This window comes from Centrocercus urophasianus, unplaced genomic scaffold (genome assembly GCF_019232065.1).
Source record: "Centrocercus urophasianus isolate 14NV4802_14NV808 unplaced genomic scaffold, USGS_Curo_1.0 seq_13, whole genome shotgun sequence".
NCBI classification, from domain to species: Eukaryota; Metazoa; Chordata; class Aves; order Galliformes; family Phasianidae; genus Centrocercus; species Centrocercus urophasianus.
The window spans coordinates 27,415,471-27,437,288 of NW_024884475.1; the positions used below are offsets into that span (position 1 = coordinate 27,415,471).

The window sequence follows — 21,818 nt, forward strand, 5'->3', positions numbered from 1 at the left end:
CTGGCGCCGGGCCGCCCCTGGGCGGTGCTTCCGTTGGCGGGGGCGCGGAGGGGGCCCGGCCGCACTGTATGGCGCAGATGGCCGCGAGAGGCGCAGGTAGAGAGCGGGAGAACTGGGTCAGCGACTAAAAATACTGCCCGGCGAGCAGGGAAGGAGCTCCGAGACGCTGTCGCCCCGCTGGGGCTTCTCGGCGATGCCGGGCCGGGCGCAGCGGGCACCTTTCCCTCAGGCGGCGGCGGGAAGAGCTGCAGCGCGAGCGGAGCGGCGCGGGCTGCGAGTGACGGCCAATGACCACAGAACTCCTCTTTCTTTTTTGTTTAACCGCGCGTGGCTCCGCGCACGGCGCGTCAAGTCATGAGGGTGCGCGAGCGGCTGCCTCGCAGGCCCGCCCGGCAGCCCGGCCCGGAGTAAATCATTAACCCGGGGCAGCGGAAGGGCAGGCCGGACCGCATTCCCCTCGCCTCGCCTGGCCCAGCCTGGCCGGGACGCGCGCCCTCTCGCAGCCCCGTTCAACCCTGCTCGCCTCGTTGGGCCCGGTGCTGCCGTCCCAAGCGGGGCACCGTGGAAAGTGCCCAGTTGTTCTGCAAAGTCAGCCGGGAGCTGCACGGGCCGGGGATGAGCTTAACGGTGTGCAGCGGTGCCGAAAGTCCCGAGCTGCGTTTTCTTAATGGCATAAGCTGCCAGATTTGTGCTGAGTTTATGCAAAATAGGATACGAATGGAAATAGAGCTGAAGTTTATGCGTTCAGTGACAACCTCTACAGCTTTAACTGCCGTAGAATCATAGAATCATGGAATCGCTCAGGTCTGAAAAAACCTTAAAGATCATCGAGTCCAACCATGACCTAACCATACTACCCTAACAGCGCCCAGCTAAATCATGTCCCTGAGCACCACATCCAGACCTCGTGTCACTTGCTCTTTGTGCTTCTGCTGTGTGAGTGATGGCTGTGCTCCCCTCCCAGGGCTGTATGGAGGAGTAGCTGCAGCTGTGTCCTGTGCCACATCAGAGGAAGGAGAGTGTCCGTGTGTCATGTGCTCCTGAGTCCACGGAAAGGAGTGTTGTGTCTCAGCACTGCTGTGAGTGAAAAACAGTTTCGTTTTGTTTTGTTTTGTTTTAAATCAGAAGTGATGTTTTTCCTGTGAAGGATACGGACTGGGTGAACAAATGCTTTGTGCAGTATTAATGAACATCACCTGTTTTCCTCACGCCTTGCAGGTTTCAGTGAGTGTGTTGTGGCTTGTGTCATACTCCTTGACCGCATGAAGGTGCTTTGGAGACTAGGCGACAAAGTGGTGTGTACAGCCAGTGGGTCTGCCCATAATACAAGATACAGAAGGAAAATTTTTCATTCACCTTTACAGATCTCCAAAAGGTAAGCTCTGCCTATGTAACATCTGGGCGGAGAAGCTTTCCAGTGCCAGTAAGGCACCCTGCTGCCATAGCAGCCTCAGGGCTCATTATGTGCCCAAATAGGAATCTGTACAGATTTGGTGACTCCAGAGGAAATGCTTGACATCACACTAATTTCCTGACCTTCCTTCCATCCTCCGCTACTATATACAGTTGCTGGCTATTTATATATGATGAATATGATTCAGAATTGAACAAGCCAGGAAGACACTAAATCCTTCAACCTACTAATTAAAATAAGGGATATAGTATGATTACTTTGTTCCATCACCACATGAAAGAGGACTATTAGTTTTTATTGTGGTTAGCTTAGTAGTAACAAACAAAATATTTTATTCCTATCCATAAGAAGCAATCTCGCCCATCTTCATGGGCTTCATCCAGAATGTACTGGAGTCAGCAGTAGTATGCATGGGCTTTGAATTTACATGTGACTGCAGATCTGGTGAGATGGATTAGACCAAGAGTGTTGTCAGACTATCAGGCTGAGCATTGAAGACTTTGACACCCCAAGAGCGAATAATGTCTGTCTTTCAGTGAGGCTGTACAGTGCTTCAGCCCTTGGAAGGCAAACCCCTCAGTACTGCAGATGAAGCACACTGTCAGGCATCTGTTGCTGTGGCTGGACGTGTGGAGCAAGGAACATTGTGAGATTTTTGTGGTGTCATTAGATTACTGCTCATGTGAAATTGAGTGATAGATAGTTTACATAGCCGGCCTTTTAGCAAAGTTCATAGGCATGGCTCCAACTGTACATATGGAGGCTAATCTCGGTTACAACTTGAAAATGCCTCTGTCTTTGTTACTGTGGGGATGGTCTGGAAAGTATCGACAGATTGCTACATCTGAAAGCTTGTCATATTGATCTTATCCCACCAAAAATCACAGTGCTTTCACTGTACCCTGTGACTGTTCCACAGCGACTTGCTTTTTCATTTTTCGTGGTCCAGATATTTGTCCAGGCCTTTTGTACAACAGTAATTAAGGAAAAAGAACTCAGCTTAAAAAACAAATACGACTGTTAGATTCTTTTAAACTGAGATAAGAGTGAGGGAATTTGGGAACAGTTGCGTTGGCATTCCATAAAAATCTTCCCTAATTCAATTTTTCTGGAATTCAGGTTGAGAATGATAGTAGAAATCATTACATAGAGGTTTGTCAGATCCCATCAAGAAGGATTTCAAAGAAATGGCCAAGGATTTTCAATGCAAGGAAAGAGAAGAAACCAGCAAGGCCACTGACATCTGTATAATTTTTTTTTTCCATCATTTGCCCTTGGAGATCGCTTCTTGGGATTCCAATCGAAAGATGTTGGAAAACAGTTATTCTGATCACAGCCTCACAAAACCCCTTTTTTCTGTTGTTAACAAGCAATTAAATGACTTCTGCTTTTTTTTTTTTTTCTTCTCAGTTCTTCTATTCCATTTTTTTTTTTTTTTTGTAAATGTATGATGAAGAATGAAGTACTATGTTGCCTAATCATTTAAAAGGAGGGAAGGAAAAGAGAAAGAAGTGGGAAAGGCACAAAAACCTTACAGAAGGAAGAGAGATGGAATACAAATGATAACAAGGGGAAAGGCATCCAAAACTATGAGGAATAAAGTAAACAATTAGAAAATCCAGAGCGAACAATGAAGAAGAACGTAGGCTGCATGTCTATACTCTTGTCTTAGGCCCCACATGTACTTCTGAAAGGGCTAGAAAGATACACCATGCTGAGATGATCATATGGCTGTCTTTAATAATAGATGTGATTGCAGCAAGTGTAAATATATTGAAATAGTATCAGGTAACTTGAGTATCAATAGCAATAAAAATGCAGCAGCACAGGGTGGCCGAGTCAGTGTTCTTCTGGTATCTAGTGTAATGGATGGTTTTGAATAGGTTATTAGGGAACTACATTTCTACTCCTGACTCTTAATGGTTGGTTGCACTGTACTTTAATATTATATGGTAATTGGCTAAAAAAACTGCCTTGTAACAGGGACTGAAATTCAAATTTCCCCACTCCGAGCCATATACTCTAATTGTTACGTTGCAAAATGATGCTTTGCTTCTCTGTCCCAATGAGTGTGGATTAGTTTGTTCAGAATAACAGCTTTCCAGCAGGCACAATGAAGGGTATTCCACCAAACTAGCCTCTGGCCTGGTGATGAAGGGAGTTTCCTGGGAAGTGAGAGGTAGGCATTCAGTATTGCCCACGATACTCTGCTGCAGGTTTCTAAGCTGCTGTCTGCTGGGCCTTCCTCCTGGCATGCTTTTGAAAGATACTGAAGTGCAAGTGCAGACAGTGCTTCAGCATAACTCAAATGCTGTAGCTGCCAAGAACATTGTAACTTCAGGATCAGGAGCTGGCAGCTCAGGTGCTTCCTACGCTGCCTGTTAGAGATTCTGGTCCAAGGTACTGGTGCTTCTGGTGTGGGGGCACCTGCCTCAGAGCTGTGGGCTGGGAAACCAATGCCAGAACTTGAGAGTTGCAGCTCTTAACACTGCAACAGATAGTCTGTTGTGGATAAGGCTTATCTTTGCTGTGCTTGGGAGAGCACTGTTATGGATTTGTTCTTGTTCAGTGGTGTGCTCACTGGTAATTCATGGCATTGTGAGGCAGACTTCTGTCAGATAAAATTCCAGCAAGCTGGAGGTTAGCATACTCTGTTGAGATTTTTCATTTTATTTTTTTTAAGGTGGGGACAGGGCCAATGGAGACATGTAATGAATGTCGATAACTACATTTAATTTCTTTGGCAAATGGTAAGTACTGTTCCCCTTTGTTTGCTCATGCAGACTGTGTTTAAAGTATTTCACAATATAAAGCAAACCTTTCTGGAGGCCAGTGCCAATTTTGGTTGAAGAAATGTATAGCAACACAGTTGAAAGTTTTCATTATCTTCTTACGCTCAATTACTAATGAATATTCTTTAATTTTTTTTTACCACATGTTTCACATTCATATGACTTTTTTTTTGCCTGGGGCCTGTGTGAATAAAACAGTGTACTTCCTGCTTTGACAACATACTGATGATGTATGTTAAGAGAAAATCATTAGGAATAGCCTTGCTGACAGTGTTTCTGGATGGTAACTTGCACTGAATCCTGTAATTTTACTCGTGATTTTACCTGTAAAGGCTGGAAGTAAAATAATTCTCTTGTAAGAATCTTCAGTATTTCTCATCCACGCTTCGAAAATAGACAGGCTGTGGGTATATCCACTGGTGAACAGTTCACAGATCTCTGGGCTGAATTAATCCCATAAGTAAAAATTTTCTTCATATGGTATCAACGAAGCACGATTGAGTCCTAAACTTATAAGCAGCACTGGTGAAAAACCAGAAAATATTTTTAAAGCTTTAAGCATTACACTGTTGTACTTCACTTGATTCCCTAATGTAATAAAATTCTTCCTTTCCAAGCCATTATCAGTGAGACAGACCCTTGCACTGTATGTGTTATTAATTATTTATTCTTTCCATTTTTTCCTAAATGCCCATTAAAGAATTGGCTCATGGCTTTTAATGCAATTCTGAAGAAGAGATTCAATCGATAATTTTTTGAAACGTTTTCTTATGACAAATACAATCATAAGAAAGACAGTAAGTTTAATCTTCTGTGGAGTTAAGATAATGGTTCAACTACTTTACTCCTATTAGTATCTAGATAGGGATTGGTTTTCTTTCTTCTTTATACTGATGATTTTTTGAGAATTTGTATATTGCTCTTATAGATATGTTAATTACTTTTCTGTTATTTTTTCTAGTTGAAATAAAATGACTACTTTTTCCCCCTTGTTTCCGTGGTTTCAGTTTCATGAGCTTGATAAATTTACTGTTTTGTACATGCAGTTGTTATCCTTCAATATTTTCCACGTACGTTATTTTTAAGCTAACTTTCACATAAGGAAATGCATGCAAAAATTCCAAACATGGCTATTTGTCTATTCTGATAGAAAAGCAAGCAAACAAAAAGGTTATATAGTGAATGGAGGGCCCAGCACATTGCAGAATTTTCAATGCACGCGAGTGTAATTGCAAATTTAATTGGCTTTGACAAGGGAATGAGAAGGGATAGTGCAGCTATGTGAGGGCATGGCTAAACCTTGCAGAAGTGTACTGGTTGGAATGGTGGCTACTAGGAAAGGTTAAATTATGAATTGTACGTAAAAGATGTTTGAGGGATTCATATGCTGCCAAAATATGAAGATCTCCAGTCATACCTGCCGAGTTCCTAAGAGAACAGTGAAATTCTTTGTAGATATCAAGAAACCATTAAACAGAAAGAAAATTAAGAATCCTGATTTTCAGCTAATCTATGGGACTCATTGCAAGTTAGAGGAGAAATGGAGAAACTCCAAACAAGTTGCTGGTGGAGGTATTGCAGTTTCATTGCTGACCCACTGCAGACCTAATGTTTTGAAAAAATAAATTTTGCTGAAGCAAAACCATTTGTATTCTTATCTGTAGCTGGTCAGCTATTTAAATGGCACTGTAGATTACTTCCTTCTGTGATTTTCCTATGATTTAAGGAACAAATAAATCATACTGCTGTTGCAGCATCTCCCTCATGTGAGGCTTGGGCATGAGATTTAAGTTAGCAGGGTTTAGCCAGTATCATTAGCGCTGTGGCATCTGTGGACATGGGGATGAATAGGCTCTTTGCCAGCAACAAAGACCTGGTGATGTGACTTGTTCTGACAGGAGAAAAGGCTAAGCTAACTTGCGTATAGCAAATGTAAAGTAATGCATGCTGACAATTTCTGCAGATCAGCCGATGGATTATTAGTTGCTAGTATGAGCTAACTTCATGGCACTTCTGAGATCACAAGACAGTTTATTGCGCCACGCTTCTCTTTGCTTAGACTCTGCTCTAACAGTAATGGTCTTTTTGTAGGCTTCTGTGGATTTCAGATCTCTACGCATGGAAATATATTGCATTATACACACAATACCTTGTTACTGCAAATGGTAGCAGGATTCATACTAGTTGGAGTAGTCCCATGTCAAAGTACTTATAGTACACATAATGGGACAGAATCGATGGAGAAATGACAGTAATTGTGATAAAGGTAGTTCGTTCCAAACAGAGACTTGCACCAATAAAATAGGGAGGAAAAACTTGAAGTCAGTTCTGAGTGGCAACAAGATGTTCCCATCTGAACCTTAGTAAGACAGAATAGAAGGAAACAATGCTTTGAGGAAGGTGCACTGCAGCAGCCTTTGACAGGATTTCACACTGCTTACTCAAAAGGGAACTGTTAAAGGTGAAGAGCCAGACAACTGGAGAATGAAAACGTTTCCTCTTCTCTTTTCCCATCCTCCTGAGTATAGACAGATGAATTCCAACATTAATGAAAGGACGGCATGTACTTTTGATTTTGAGGAATACTGAATGCTGTTCTCCGTGCATGAAAGGTTGGATGGGATGGGAAGATACGCATAGAATTTAGAGTGAAATAATCCAATGGGAGAAAAAATCCTTTTTTGCATTTGTACTTAATGTGTTTTAGTCCATGTTTTCTATTGCAGCAATGATCATTTAGGGGTATTTTTACGCTAATTCATGCCTTAACCAAACCTTATTTTTCTTAGAATAGGTTTGATTAAGTATTATTTTTGCTCCCTGTTTCAATACTTCTTCTAAACAGTCACAGAAATGTAGCTAGGAAAAAAAGACCTTGATTGCAATAGCACAGAGACTGTTGTTCTTGGCATAACTTTAATGGCTGGGCGGACTTTAGAGTAAAAAAATATGTATTCCTGTCAAGGATTTCCCTTCAAGCCCCTTGACTTTCCAAATTGGGTAAAATATACTGTTGAGTCAGGTGCATCTGAAGTAAAAAGAACATTCCCATCGTTGGAAAATTTCAAGTAAATGAAAAAGGTATTGCAAATATTATGTATATACAGCACTTCTCATCTGAAATACAGTAGGATTCATCTAGGACATTGTGTTGCTATTTCATACCAAAAAGACAGTGTAAATAAATTTGTTTTTTGATAGACTAGATAAATTTTGGATTAATATTTTAAGCGTGCATTATTTTGTCTATTGTGCTGTTTTAAGGATTAATTGAATGTATAATGAACTATAACAACAAAAAAAGTTCAACATGAAGTTACAAAGTCATTAATGTTAACACTGTGTGGGCAGTCTCTTTCTTTGTTATCACTTCAGTTCCTTTTTCTGATAGCCCAGTAGTCTTGGATAGTAGGAAGAAAATTAAAGTTGCAGTAGGAATTAAATACTTCATTGCTAATTACTTGCTTTCTCTTAGCTAAACTTAAGGCTAGCATGTAAGTTAGCCACCAACATCAGATTCTTCTGAAGACAAAAGTCAGTTTACTTTCAAAAGTGATTATAAAAAACATGCATGTTTTTTATTGTGATGAGTTTCTGAGTCAGAGCTGGCTTGTGCTCCAGAAGAGTACTCAGCCCTGCTGTCCCACATGGCGCCCTCCGTAACCACAATCTCTTGCTCAGTCTTCTATTAGTGAGCATTTGTCAGGTTTTATAATTTTCCACAGTCTGAAATGCAAATGGTAGCAACAAATAGCATTTTGTAAGCTCGTACATATTATTAGAATTATCTGAGGAATCCTGTCTGTTTATCTCATCATATGATACTTTATATGTATGACAAAAGACTGTAAAATACCATACATAATATGGATGGTATACACATTGACTTCTGGATTTTGTTTGCAATTTACTGTGAGCAGCTTGCAGTGGGTTTTAAATGGTTATAACAGGAACTGCTCACATTAAGAGTTACTGATCCTCTCTCTCTCTCTCTGAGTATTGATATAATGGATGGTGGTGCCAGAAACTGATTACTTCCTGCTCTTTAGTCTTGCTGTCTTTGTGGAAACTAAAGCTGCAGATTTCCTTAATTAATCATACCAGCAAAGAAACTGAAGACAATAATTGTAGTGGAGACTTCTATTGCCAGCACTTCTTTCCTTTAAATACAAAGCTTGGATGTTAGCTAGCAGAGGTTATTTTTCAAGTAGGACTTAGGGCATTTTTACCCCAACATACTTCCATAGTACACCTATTCCAAAGACCAAATTCCTTACTCTGCAAAAAGCTTCCCAAACTGAGGCATTATGCTACCTTAAACCTTAGACATTGCTAATGAACTTGTATCCAGGTGAAAAGTCTTAGGATTGCTGATTATCACAAGGATCAGACATAACTAGTAGCCTAACCTAGAAATGGAATGAGACTTAGTCCTTGAATGACGTGTTTCTTCAGCATGTTTCAAAGTATTCTGTAAAACAGGTAAACCGTATTTCTCTCATAAGTAGACAAGTAGAGAACATCAAAGGGTTCAGTGACTTGCTGTGTGCTGTGGAGAAAATCAGAGGTGATGGGGGAAACATTTTTACTCCTATAGCTATGTATTGAATTTTAAGTTTCATTTCTTCGTTTCATGCATTTGTTTTTTATTCTTCTTTATTTTAAGAAAATGAGATCCATGGATCAGAGTGGTTCCATTTTTTCTCTGCCTTTCTAAATGCATATGTCCCACAAAAACGTATTTAATTTGGTACTTGTTCTCCTCCTACTTTAGTTGGATTCCTAGATGGGTAAAATAGTGAAATAAATAGTACTGCAGTATTTTATTTTTTTCCCTTCTGACAATAATACAAGTTTTGCTTAAAATATTTATTTTTATCAGATAATCTAAGAAACACATTTATTGCTGAGGATTTGTACCACACTTTCCAGACTGAAACTTGTTTTTTTAATAATTAATCGTGAATACACTCCAGTGAAGGCTTTCTCTGGTATCACATCAGAGTTGCTTGCATTTAAATTAGTGGGTCAGCAAGACAAGACAGTGGAACCTTTTATTAGCAGCTGACTTCTCTCGAGTCTCATTTTACATTTTCAGTTCCAGCACTGTTCGGCTGAAAGAAGATATTGTAGGTAAAATAAAGGAGGTAAATAACAGAGACAGGGCAGCTGCCAGACATCAGCTTCCACTGGGTTCTTCAAAAATACCTGTATTCTCAGCAATAGTAAAAAGAATCATAATGCAGCATGTTTCCTTGTGAAACAGGTAGTCTTTTGTATTCTCTTCAAAGAGCTTTTCATTAGCTATGTCTATGGAACAGAGTTCAGTATTTTTTAGGGCTGTCATAGATGAAAAAAATGACCATCAAGTGAGAAACAATGGTAAATGTCCATATAAATTTCACTTGCTGGAATCTTTGTGGTACTGTTGTCAGCCAAAGAGGTCCATATCTCCCTTGCAATCACTTTGTGATGTACCAGAAGACCTCATAAGTGAATTTGGTAGCATTATTATTCTTTCAGGGTGTTGAACTGCCTGATGCTCATTCAGCATCTTTTAGCAACGGTGTTCTTTGTGAAGCTGCAAGATGTCGTCATTTCTCTTGAATTTGGTTTTTGAGGGCTAATTAGCACACAAATGACAGAGACATTATGAGATGTACTCAGTGAACATATAGCCTGCTATCGCATGCATTGGCAAGTAAGTCAGAGATGCTGTGTTTTTCTTTATATTCCTAGTTCCTTCCAGCTCTGACCAGACACACGTGAAGATTTTTTCTTTGAGCAGCATAGGAAAAGGTTGTTGATATTAGTATATTCTGAATTACAGAGCATGTACGAACTTACAGGGCTGCATTCCCTGTAGAATGATATATAATGAATATGTATTAGAACTTCATAATGAGGAGGTAGAATACTAGAAAGGGTTTGTTGTTACAGCTGTGTTTTCTTTGGGATACAATGTAAATGATCTGCTTGAGGAGCAGATTACAGAGCTGATTTATCCCTAGTGTAACTTCACTGGACTCAGTTGATTTGCATGGGATTTTTTTCATCCTTTAGAAAAAAATCAAACTGCAGATTATGTGACTGGATAAGCATCCAGTATGTAATGCTTTAATGTTTATTTTCTTGTTAGTATCTTGTTAATATGAAACTTCTGTTCCAGCTTTAAAAGCTCCAATATTTTCTTTTACTGTTGGGACTTAAAAAGAAAAATGAAGTAGAATTTCAAGTTATTACCATGGATTGCAAATATTGACTTTTTTTTCCAATTGTACACATAAAAAAGAAGCCCTTCACTACTATAAAACCTTTTGCTTAGAATTTTTAGGAGTAACTTGGTTTCTCTACCCCTTTGACTAAGTACAGAGGAAAATTAAAAAGAAAAATCAAATCCCTCTGGAAGAACACCTCTGAAGCTGTTAAGTCTCTTGTTAGGAAAAGGCAGCAAGAGATGAGGACTGCACTGACATCTTTAATTAATCATGCTGCATAGTAGAAATGGAGAAGATTCAGTGACAGAGGACTAACCAACTTTAGTAAGAATTACTGCAGAAACTTCCATAGCGTATTTAAAATGTATCATTCAAAACTATTTAAAGAAAAAAAAAAAAAGAGGAAACTCAAAATCTCCTTATCACAAGATAGAATGTTTGTATATTTTGCAAGCGTTAGTAATAGTAACTTAAATAGCAGCCTATCAAGCAAGATTTGCAAGACTTCATAGCAATTACATAAGGCATTTGCTGAGTACTCCCTGATTGATTTCAGAAGGTGCTTTTCCCAGGTAGATATATGGCATTTCTGCTCTCCCTGCAGTTTGGCACAGGCACTCTCACTTTATCCTGCTGATATCACAAGTTCTTAGTCACCTGATCATGAGGAGCGCTCAAATGCACCATTTATGTTACAATAGAAAGATGGGATCCACTCCAGAAAGGTAACATTGAATTCAACAGTAGCTGAGATAGGATCTCTTCATATTTTTCAAAACAGGGAAGAACAGAAGAATCATAGCAGGAATACAGAAGTACAAATACATTAGCTTAGGTACTGTTTGGAACTTGCAGATTTGTTTGTCTGCTAATCAGCAAAATATATGATCTACATTTGAAATGGAAGGCATTCACTTAAACACCATTGATTTGTTTTCCTGTACTTTAATTATTTACATAACTTAATGGGGAGAAGTGCTAATACTAATTTACAAATGTAGTATTACTTAAGAAAATGCAACATGTACAGAGCACCATCTAGTGCAAGATATCACTAACAAAGTCTTTCTACTACCGCTTGTCTTCATTAAGCTAATTTGTTATGGACCACCATGCTGAAGAAAAAGCCAGCCCTGTGGCTCTTGTGGCAATGTAATTAACTGGGGACCTTCAGCTCATAGCAACAAAATTGGAAGCACTGAAATTCAGGTAATCTTTTGTGCTAATGACATACTTCTAAGAAGCATCTGCATAGCTTCATGCCCATAGCGCTGGGCAGATACTCTCATTACAATAAATACTGTCTAGTTCTAAATGAAACTAGACATTGATTCCCAGAACATTTTAGTGACCTAATTGCCATTTTAGATTCCTTAGGTGCACCATTTAGCACCTCAAAGCCTTTGCTCAGCTTCTGCAGAATCTCAGTATTACCCAGGTTTCCAGCGGTCATGACTCATGGGTAAGATTAAATATTTGATTATAATTAAGAAAAGAAGAAATAAAGGAAGTTTAGATTCAATAGGAGGCAAGCTAAAGAAACAGACAATTACTACAAATCACTGAAGAAGGGCAGAAAAGAGCAAGGTACAGGGTTGGGTTTTTCTTTTTGCAAGGGCTGTGTATCAGTTCTTTTGTAAGCAACCAAATACATGAATTGGGCTCCAGGGTTGTTTAATCAATATTTGGATAAATATTATATTTCTGATGCAATCTGTTTAGCATTAGGGTTGGATTAAGAGGAATTGCCTTAGTTAACTGAACATGCAAGCAATGTAAGCTGGCTTTCATCCTGCACTAAATAAAGGTTGAAATGGGCCACAGCGACTTGGAAAGGATGATTTTTGGATGAAATACTATGTTTTCAAGCCACTATCACCATCAAGATTTATCTAATCTTCTTATGAAAATGAACAAGCATTGTAATGTTTTTCTTTGTACATTTAAATTCTCTATTGCATATGGAGTTTGGCTGAATGCTTGAAACTCTGCTAGTTCCCTGTTCTCAGACCAGACTTACTCAGGAAAACCATTGTTTAAACAGCTCCATTTTTTTATTTTTTTTTCTAAGCAATTGCAACAAGAAAACAAGACAGAAACAAGTGGAAACTTTTGAAAATCTAGATGTAGAATACTTTCCTGGATACTTTCTTTGCTCTTAATGCTTCTTTCACAAGTGCAAAAGAGAACCCACTGCTGAAGCTAAAAATAAAAAATATACAAACTTAGATGTTCATTTTTTTGATCTAATGAGAACCAAAGGAACTTGATAAACCTAGCAAGTAGTAGTTTGATCTGTCTTTTGCTATTTTACATGCTATTTTTTTTTAAAAGCAATAAAAAACAGCTTTGACAGAACATTATACTTACTGATGTTCAAGAATTTGTGTTAGGAACAGTTTTGGGAACCCATGCTGCATAGCTGAAGAGAAGTTTCCACTTGAAATAAGTAGGCCAGATTTTAGTGCCTCAGCTCTTTATCAGCGCATACTGGACATTAAAAACAAGTGCTATAGCATAAAAGGGTCTTTAGCCATTCATTTAATTCTCTTTAGATTACAGTTTTTATTGTTTTGATCTCCAAAATGCTTAGCAAATGGAAAGAAACACAGTTGAAAATACAATTATATTTCTCTTGAACAAATGTTACAAGATGCACTTCTGATCACATTGTTCATTATTAAATCACCACTGACAAAATATTTTACTTGTTATATCCTTGATTCTTTTTCTTTAGGGTTATAAGATTTATATCAAGTGGTATTTATTCATTTTCAACTGTTTGGGAGTTACTATGTTGTCTAATGCCTCAACAACAACAAAAACAACCGGCCTTTATTCTGCTATCTTGTAAGAATAATGATTCCCCTAGAACAAGTTTATACCTGTTAAGGAAATAATTACCGACAGCCCATGTCAGGCTGTTTATACTCATTAGTTGAAAGTAAAGAGTTCATATATTTGAGAATAACTATGATATTTTGAATTACATCATCTCTTTCACATGTTTTTCATTTAGCCAAGATGATCTACTGCATGAGGAAACGCCACAGAGAGATGGTAGGAATTAAATATTGTATTTGTGTACTGCCAGCAGTATATGAGGTGCTTTTCAAACAGCTAGGTAGGATGTCAAAGTCCTTGTCCTGAAAAGTATCCAGTCCAAATAAACATACAAATGCAATTTAAAATGCGCAAAGATTTTTTCCTCTTTAGTTTTATGATAGCCAGTAAAGAAAAGGAGTAAGATTTTATACCAAAATGTGAGAAAAGTACTCACTCAGCTGACGGATATCATTAACATTCTCATAAGTAAAGGAGGAGGAGGAATTTATGCTGAAGCAAACAAAAAGTATTGCTGCAGATTACTTAAGTGCAATTCACATGTGTTAGTAAAAGTCTGTCTTTAATTTCAATTTATATGATTTATCTTAACACTCTCCAAACAAGCCAATCTTTCCAGCTTTTACAATTTCTACATAATGTCATCCCTGGTTTTACAAGGAATTAAATCTTCCTCCTTTTATAGCAGCATGATTTGAAAATAATGATTTCATACTGAATGCTGGATATATGCATATCTATATATATGCACACATACTTAGGCCAGGCTCCTTCCAGTTACAGAATTTCATTTCATTAGGTAGCTTCCTACAGAATGTGCCTGCTTTTCTCCACGGCAGCATACATTCATCAGTTGTTTTTGTTGTTAATGACTGCTACAGTCTGTTCTTGTGCTAGGCACCCAAGCTACAGCTAGGCAAAGTTTCTCTTACAATTTTTGTTGTACAAGGAAAACATGGATCTGTAACTTGAGAACAGGAAAGGCCCAGATAGCCAAGAACTGAGAAATAGGAGAAGCTTGGAAGCATAAAAACTTAGTGATTGAAAAGGGCATTCAAACAGAGCTGTGGAGACTAACAAATACATAAAAGTTTTATGGAATGAAGTACTAAGAACCTTTAAACACCAAATTTTTAGATTGCATGTGAAACCTAATTCCCTCTATGCATTATGATAGTCTACACTCAAAGCATAGCTTACATTAAAAATAGTCACAGCCTTTTGGTAAAGGTGTTAATATATTAGTGTCCACAATATCTATCTGGTTACCAAAAAGAAGAATGGCAGAATTACAACCATCAAAAAACATTACATTGAAGTGATATGACCACCTCTAAAAATTCAACTGATTCTTGGCTGATGGGATCCCTTCCCTTCCTCCAGTTTCCTCCCTTATTCTTTATGCATGCTATGTACAAAACATGTTCAACAAATAAATTGGAGGAACTTACAGGCAACCAATTTCTTGTAAAGCTTTGATTTGTTCTTTTATGGGAACTGTTGAGTCACAGCCTGAACCACTGGTTGAGCACCTGGGAAAAGGACTCAGTCAGCCCTGAGAGCACAGGTGAAGGCAATTCAGCTCTGTGACCAGGAGGGCTGGAGCCTGGCTGCGCCTCTCTTAGTCCTCATTTAAGGGCTGACTGCCAGTGGGGAAGGATCCCTTTCTGGAAATCCCTTCTTGGTGAAGCTTTCCCCTGCGAACCTAGAATCTTCTTCCCTTCCGTTATAGCACCTTTCTATTGTGCCAGTCTTTCCATCAAGACACTTCTGTTGCATGTCTTTCCCATTGTATTGACTGTAATTGCTACAATTCTGAAGAAGCTACTTCCACAAGGAAGCTGAACTTAAAGGTTCTATTTAAATTGCCTTTTTGGATGCAATGCAATCCATTTTAATTTTTGAGACATAATAGTGACATTTTTTCTATTAAAAAAGTAAAAGGATTTCTAGTTACCTTTCAAGACAAATTCTCCATGTTGATAAAGATATCCTTTCTCCTAGGCAAACTCTGCCATAAAGAAATAATCCTGTAGGCACATTAGCAGTAGTACTTGTAAATGAGAAGATATGGTTTATGAATCCATATGTACATCTCAGAAAACTATTAATTACAGAGGAATTATTCTAGATATTTATAGACATAGGTAATAACCCATCTGTTTTTACCTTGGATCCATTTGCCAGAAGATAAATCTTAATAAAATATTCAAACAATATTTGGTTCAAAGCTTGCTGGTCTGACCTTCATTACAACAGATTTCAGAGAGTACCACCACCCATGCCAAGTGTACCAAACTATTCCATTGTCTGTCTTTGCAGTATAGGGACCTTTGTAGTACAAACCATTCAAGTTGGCTGAGTGACACCTGGTGGAAAAGTAAAGAAAAGATTAATACGATCCCATCTAAAAGTTGCAAGCACTTCAGTTTCTCCACAAGCAAGAAATTCACTATGTTGGTAACAGCCCAGTCTGACAGTTGCAGAGTTTTACATCTATGGACTGCATTGCCCCTACACACAAACAGTTTAATTAGGGCACAATTGCAAGTACTCTTAACATCTTTGAAACAAAAGTTATTTCTGTTCTACAAGTTTTCTGAACTTAGTGGGTCTCCAAGTTCTGCTTGTTAATCTGTCTTAATGAAAAATAATTCCAGAATCCTTTACGTCACATGTAGCAGCAGAACCTACAAGAAATACTCTGAGAAAGAAATGCTGTGCTGCTTATTATTGTTCCAGGGCAGCCCTTCTGAGGTTGTGCAGTTACATACATAGTGTGTTACATGACAAAACATGAATACCACCATTAGTTTGCCTTTCAAACTGCTGATTTCTATTTAAAAATGCATTACATCTCACAGCTAGTTTAAGAGATCTATACCACTTCCATGAGTCATCAGAACTGGTATTCTATTTGACTGAACTAACTCCTGTTAGTTCACAACATACTGAAACAGAAATGCTGTTACAGGTTGTTAAGTATGCTGAGAACAAAACTAGCCAACCTAGCAAAGCTCTTAAAGGCTTGTCTAGCTACCAGCTCAACTTTGATACTACTTTCTTGTAGAAACCAAATGAGTAAGTTTACACTTTCATGTCTTCATATGGAGAGCAAAGTATTTGTTTCTTCTGCAGCACATTGCAATAAATCTTATCTGCCAATTCAAAATTTTGTGATAAGTGTTGTTAATATGTTGTTAATATCTGGTTGTCAGACACCACAGTATTACAAAAGCAGACTTCAGAAAACATTAAAACAAAACAGTCCAAATTAAGCTTATGGATATTTTTACTGGCAAATCTTGGCTTTGCTTACACCTTATTAGCAACAGTTTTGAGAAATGAAATAGAGGGATAAAAGCCTCACAGGAAAATTCTCATACATGAATGCTTATAATTATACTCAGTGCTTATAATTTAGAATTATTTTTGTTAATAAATAGGTTGAAAGCTTACAAATCACAGATACCAAAAGTGACCTTGGTTTTAATAATGATGAACTTGTATCAGACCTTACAATCTTCCTAGCCATACAAATTCTGAATTGAGACAGCACTTTGTTTAAACACTTCAAATCAAAAATGATTTTGTTAGAAGAATTGTAATCAGTAAATCCTCTTTTACTTCTTTTGATGGAAACAGTCAGAAGTTGATTTTGTCAGCAGTACTGTGAGACCATAATAACCCTTAATTAGTGCTAGGAGGCACTAATGGCAAGAATATATTTTGTAGAAGTCTGGAGGCAGACTAAAGTAACTGGCTGTAGTGCAAAAACAGTTGGCAGGACTACTGATACAATTTTATGAAACAAAAAGTCAGTAGTCACCTTAAAGTTAGCATTAGCATAAGCACCTCCATTCTTTCCAACAGGCTAATTTTTAAAGCCAAAAACCCTACAGCAGTAGTTTCAGAAGTACAGCCAACTCTCAATTATCCATCGAAATTTCGTCCGAGTTTTTATATATAAAGTTTGTGACAGATACAGATAGATGGAGTTGTTCCCTGAAGAATTATTTAAATTTCTGCCTGGACTTACTGACTCCAGCACAGCCCTACATGAATGCAGCTACACTGTCTTCAGAAGATTGGTGAGACACAGAGCCTGATTGAGACTTGTGGCCACATGTCTGCCAAGTCTACTGCGGTCATACATGCAGTCTGCAACTAGAACTGGGAATGCTGAAGAGAGAATGAGCTCATGTCCACATGGGCCTGTAAGCTCTTCCTTGGCAGTTCTAAACCTACTGATCTTTGCATTATCCTGGAAGAAGGAAAGCTGAGTGTAGTACCAGAGAAAACCTAGCACAGTGAATTCCAAGCTGGAAATCTCTGCTTACAAACAAGTGCAGAAGAATGTTCTCTCTGCAGGAGTCCATGATAAATGCAGAGCTGGATCAAGAGATATGAGCTATTTTCTACACCACACTTGTATCACATCCTTTGGTATTCATATTATCTGTGTGTGTTTCTATATTTCATCAGGGTAGATAGCATAGAGCTGGCTACAAAAAAATACCTTCACAACTGGGAGTTCCTACACAAACCAGCCAAGAGCACTAATTTCTTCTATGTTTGCTAATCTGTGCATGACATACTTGTGCTCTGAGTGCTTTCTTTTCTTTGAGCCTGCCAGGATTTCAGTCTACTACAATTCTCTAATATTTTGCAGCTTTCAGTTTTCTATTAAGCTTAACATAAAGTCAATAGCAAGGTACTACTACTTTTCATTCTCTAGATGTACTGTCACTTTAACTTTGTCAGATACACATCCATAATAGGAACTAGCCTGGTAGGAGTCAGCTATCTTTAGTAGTTATGTAACACCAACTACAAGGTATTAATAACTGTCAAGTTCTGTTGTAGAGCTACTTCTGCAGAGAGATCATTCTTCTGTACAGGCCAATCCGGTATTAAAAAACTAAGTTTTTAAAAGACAAAAAAAATCATTTAAGTGGGTGATTATTCACTGTTAATAAATCTCATGTCATGGTATCACAGTTTTATACTATCCAAGGTGTGGATTCCTCTAAATACAGTGATATCTTGAGTAAAGTATTTCCCACAGTTTATTTTCCCCTTTTTTGATATCTTATTTTTCATGAGAACTGCAAGAACATTTGACTACATGTGAATATTTTCTGTATGCCTCAAACACTGCCAACCTACTACCCCTAAAATGTATTAAAATTATTAGTTGTGAAACTCTGAGCCAGGAGCTACTTAGTATCAGTAGTGCTGGTCACGGACAACTTATGGAAACAGAACTTGGAAAATAAGCAGTTAAATAGGAACAAAGGATGACACAGAGAAACAATGGAGTTGATTCAGTCTGGCAGCTCTTGCCCAGTGAACTGAGATCAGAATGAGTAGTGTGCTTTTCTGAGCTGTATTTTAAGGCTATTACCCAGATCATTTCTGTTCATATATTATATGGCTGTATTTTGTATGTGAAGTATGTGAAACAATAGAGCTGCCTATGTATATGATGCTAACATTATCAGTTTTAGTTTTCCTTTTAGAATTGCTATTGTATAGGTAAGTAGGGTTTAAAATTTCTGTTAATGAAACCTATTTAAAATTATTTTCCTCTCAGTTCAGTCGTGTGCAGTGACAGAAACTGAGTGAGCATATTCCCATCTTGATATAGAAGGAACAACAAGAATGAAGTGTTAACAGATAAAAATATATATATATTGCTTGTTAACCCAGCACTAGCTTAACTCATCAGCTATTCATCAGTACTGCCACATCTGGTCTAGTGAAACACAGGAGAAATACAAGAATGAAACACAACAGGAACATATCTGCATGACCTATTTATGTAAATGTTAGTTACCTTGAAGGGACAGAATTGTCTCCTCCTTACTGTCTGATAACAGAATGACAAAGCCTATGACAAACACTGTTTCATAGATAAGCTTGGTCAGTGCAGTAAGTGAATCTTGGTCCTAATAGCACTGGAATGTCTGCTAGTGGTCAAGGACAGATTGCAAGTATAATAAATAATGATTTCTACTTATCTTCTAGCAGATATTGCATGAATACAGGTGAAGTAGAAAGACAATGCAGATATAAAATCAAAATACCTGTTAAACCACCAACCAGCCTTCTCCTCTTCAGCACAATTGCCTTCATAGTTGTCATTGTCCCTGTCTCTAGTACTGAACTTCATTCCGCGATGATCAGCCCACCATTTTACTTCAGGATGAAACCCCCCAGTTAGGGAATCACCAGCTGTACCAGAGTATTCACCACAGCTCATCTGATAGGAGTGCTAATGAAAATTGTGAAGAAGGAAAAAAAGTAATCCAATGTGCCTTCAGCATGTCAGTGAGTAAATCTGCAAAGAAACTAACTTGTTCCATTTGCTACTATTCATGTGCCCAGGAGTGCCATGCCACTGAAACACTGTGCTAGTGAATAAAGGAATATACAGATGCTTACCAGGGTAAAAAGCATTCTGTAATTTTATGTAGAAATAATAAAAGCTATTAGTTGGTTTAGAGTACATATTGAGAAATTATGCACCATTATTGCTGATAACAATATCAATTGAAAAACTGCTTGCATCCATACCTGCTAAAACTAATGATTCATACAAATTCCACAAGGTATGAAATCAGTACATCCATATAAACCACTATTATGACATACTTGAAAATCCCAACCATTTGTAAGAAAGAATACTTGTTAACAAGGCTCAGCATAAATCTTCATGAAAATAAAGGCATATGTATGTTTATTACCTGTTTATATAAGTCACATTTTCATTAAAATCACCGGTCATATTAACTATTTTATTACCTTTTCATCTGCAACTCCAAATCTTGTATATTGTGCATAACGCCGTTCTCCTTCAAAATCACTTAGATCAATTCTTAAAGTATAGTTTCCTTAAGAAATAACAACAGAAAATATTTTTGTAAAACTAGCCTATCTTGCTACTTCTCAGAACAGAGTATTATTGTAGAATATTAAAATACTAATTATGTTTTTAGTATAAATCTTATCTGTATCATATCTTTTAATCTTTCATTATGCCTTTTGAAGTAACATCAACATCTTGCTATGCTTTTCTTTATTCACACAATTCACCTTAGAAAGTTTTAGGTTTATTCTAACATAGATTTTGGCATGTAAACTAAAAAGGCCTTATGGATTTTATGTTTTATTAAGGCATTTGAAATAGTGAGAATCAATAAATACGCATACACTTAAGAAAACAGTATTTCTACACTCTGAAAATAAGAGTTAAACCAGGATCACATGCTGGTATAAGTGTTCAGAGATTGCTGATTCTAGCAGCTATGTCCATTTACAGGACCTGAGAATCTGGTCCTATATATGTAAGTGGAAATAGAAATGAATGTATATATATATCTCCCACTACACTGATCTAACATTGTAAACTTCCTTGAGTCCCAAAGCCTTTACCTATGCTGCGATATAAATTGTAGACAAGCATAGCTTGCAGCATATTTGAACAGACCTGAGCTACCTTTAATATACAGTAACAGTAAAGCAATCACAGCAGTGATCTCCATGCATATTAGCTGGTTAAGTCAATAGGTAGCTTTTGTATATTCAGCACTCTATAGGAAAGCAAAAGTTATTGTAGATTGAGTAACTATTAGAAAAATTGAAATAGCTTTTCAATGTTAGCCTAATAAAGATGAGAAGCCTAGATTTACCTTCACATAAAACCATATGCAGTCATGTAAATTTCTGACTGCAAAATGGGTAGAGAGTTGTTTTAAGGTATGCTCCTGACTACTGTTCCCTGTTTTGAAGGATCTCCCTGTATCCAATTGGTCCAATGAGAGCTTTCAAGCTTTCGTTAGAGAATATTTTAATTTTTTTTTTTTAAACTACAGTTCATACAGACTAATAAACACAACTCAGGATTCATGCTAACAATAAGATGGCCTGGAAAGAGAAAAGGAGCAGAAATAATAGAAAACTATTATCACAACACAAATCTTACCTTGATTAGTCAAGTAATGAAGATTCTTATTTCCAAGCCAATATTCACCATTAGTCAAAACAAAATTTCCAAAGCCTTCTTCATAGTCAGTCCAGCCTCTGTACATGAGTATAAATGACTAATTTAGTAAGCAAAAAAATAAGTTTGTTTCAGTATTTATTTTGTCATACAATCACAGACCGCAGAATAATTAAAGCTGAAGGGAAACCTAAGGATGCCATGGCAAGGAGTTTATTTTCCTCAACAGTCTCTCAAACAGCTCAGCTTTTAGTGACCACCTTGTAGACACAGGCAGTCTGCTTTTAGATTGTACTGCAGCCATCCCTTCTCCAGGCTGAAGAAGCCACTTCCTGTCCTCATAGGACAAGTGCTCCAGCCCTTGATCATCTTACTAGCCTTCTGCTACCTATTTTTCTGTCTTACATTCTGCATACTGTACCAAGTCCAACAAGACCAATGCTAGAATAAAAGTTTTTAAAAAATTACATCTTAAATACTTTGGTAACTTAACCTAAGAGTTGATCTGGATCATACAGGCAGTCTGTGATAGATCCAAAAATATT

At 37.7% G+C, this 21,818-nt stretch overlaps 2 protein-coding genes and 1 long non-coding RNA gene across 5 annotated transcripts in view; 1 reads left to right on the top strand and 2 right to left on the bottom strand.

The window, feature by feature from the left end:
• MTUS1 (microtubule associated scaffold protein 1) overlaps positions 1–331 on the bottom strand; it is a 110,889-nt gene extending 110,558 nt beyond the window's left edge. Inside the window, exon 1 of the mRNA XM_042812762.1 lies at positions 1–331. The gene's annotated coding sequence lies outside the window, so the exon portion shown is untranslated.
• Positions 28–13,114, top strand: LOC122157246. Of its 2 annotated transcripts, XR_006167813.1 has the most exons (5): positions 28–96; positions 965–1,079; positions 1,219–1,375; positions 4,098–4,164; positions 11,517–13,114. It is a non-coding gene; the product is annotated as an uncharacterized LOC122157246 (long non-coding RNA). The 2 variants fall into 2 exon arrangements; XR_006167812.1 differs by lacking the exon at positions 11,517–13,114 and having other exon boundaries at positions 4,098–5,176.
• FGL1 (fibrinogen like 1) overlaps positions 12,965–21,818 on the bottom strand; it is a 27,999-nt gene continuing 19,145 nt past the window's right edge. For both annotated transcript variants that reach the window (XM_042812770.1, XM_042812771.1), the window contains exons 7-10: positions 21,256–21,353; positions 20,076–20,164; positions 19,358–19,545; positions 12,965–15,637 (exon numbers count right to left, since the gene is read on the bottom strand). In XM_042812770.1, the coding sequence (XP_042668704.1) occupies positions 15,478–15,637; positions 19,358–19,545; positions 20,076–20,164; positions 21,256–21,353 (535 nt within the window). In that variant the 3' untranslated portion in view covers positions 12,965–15,477. The remainder of the gene's footprint in view (positions 15,638–19,357; positions 19,546–20,075; positions 20,165–21,255; positions 21,354–21,818) is intronic.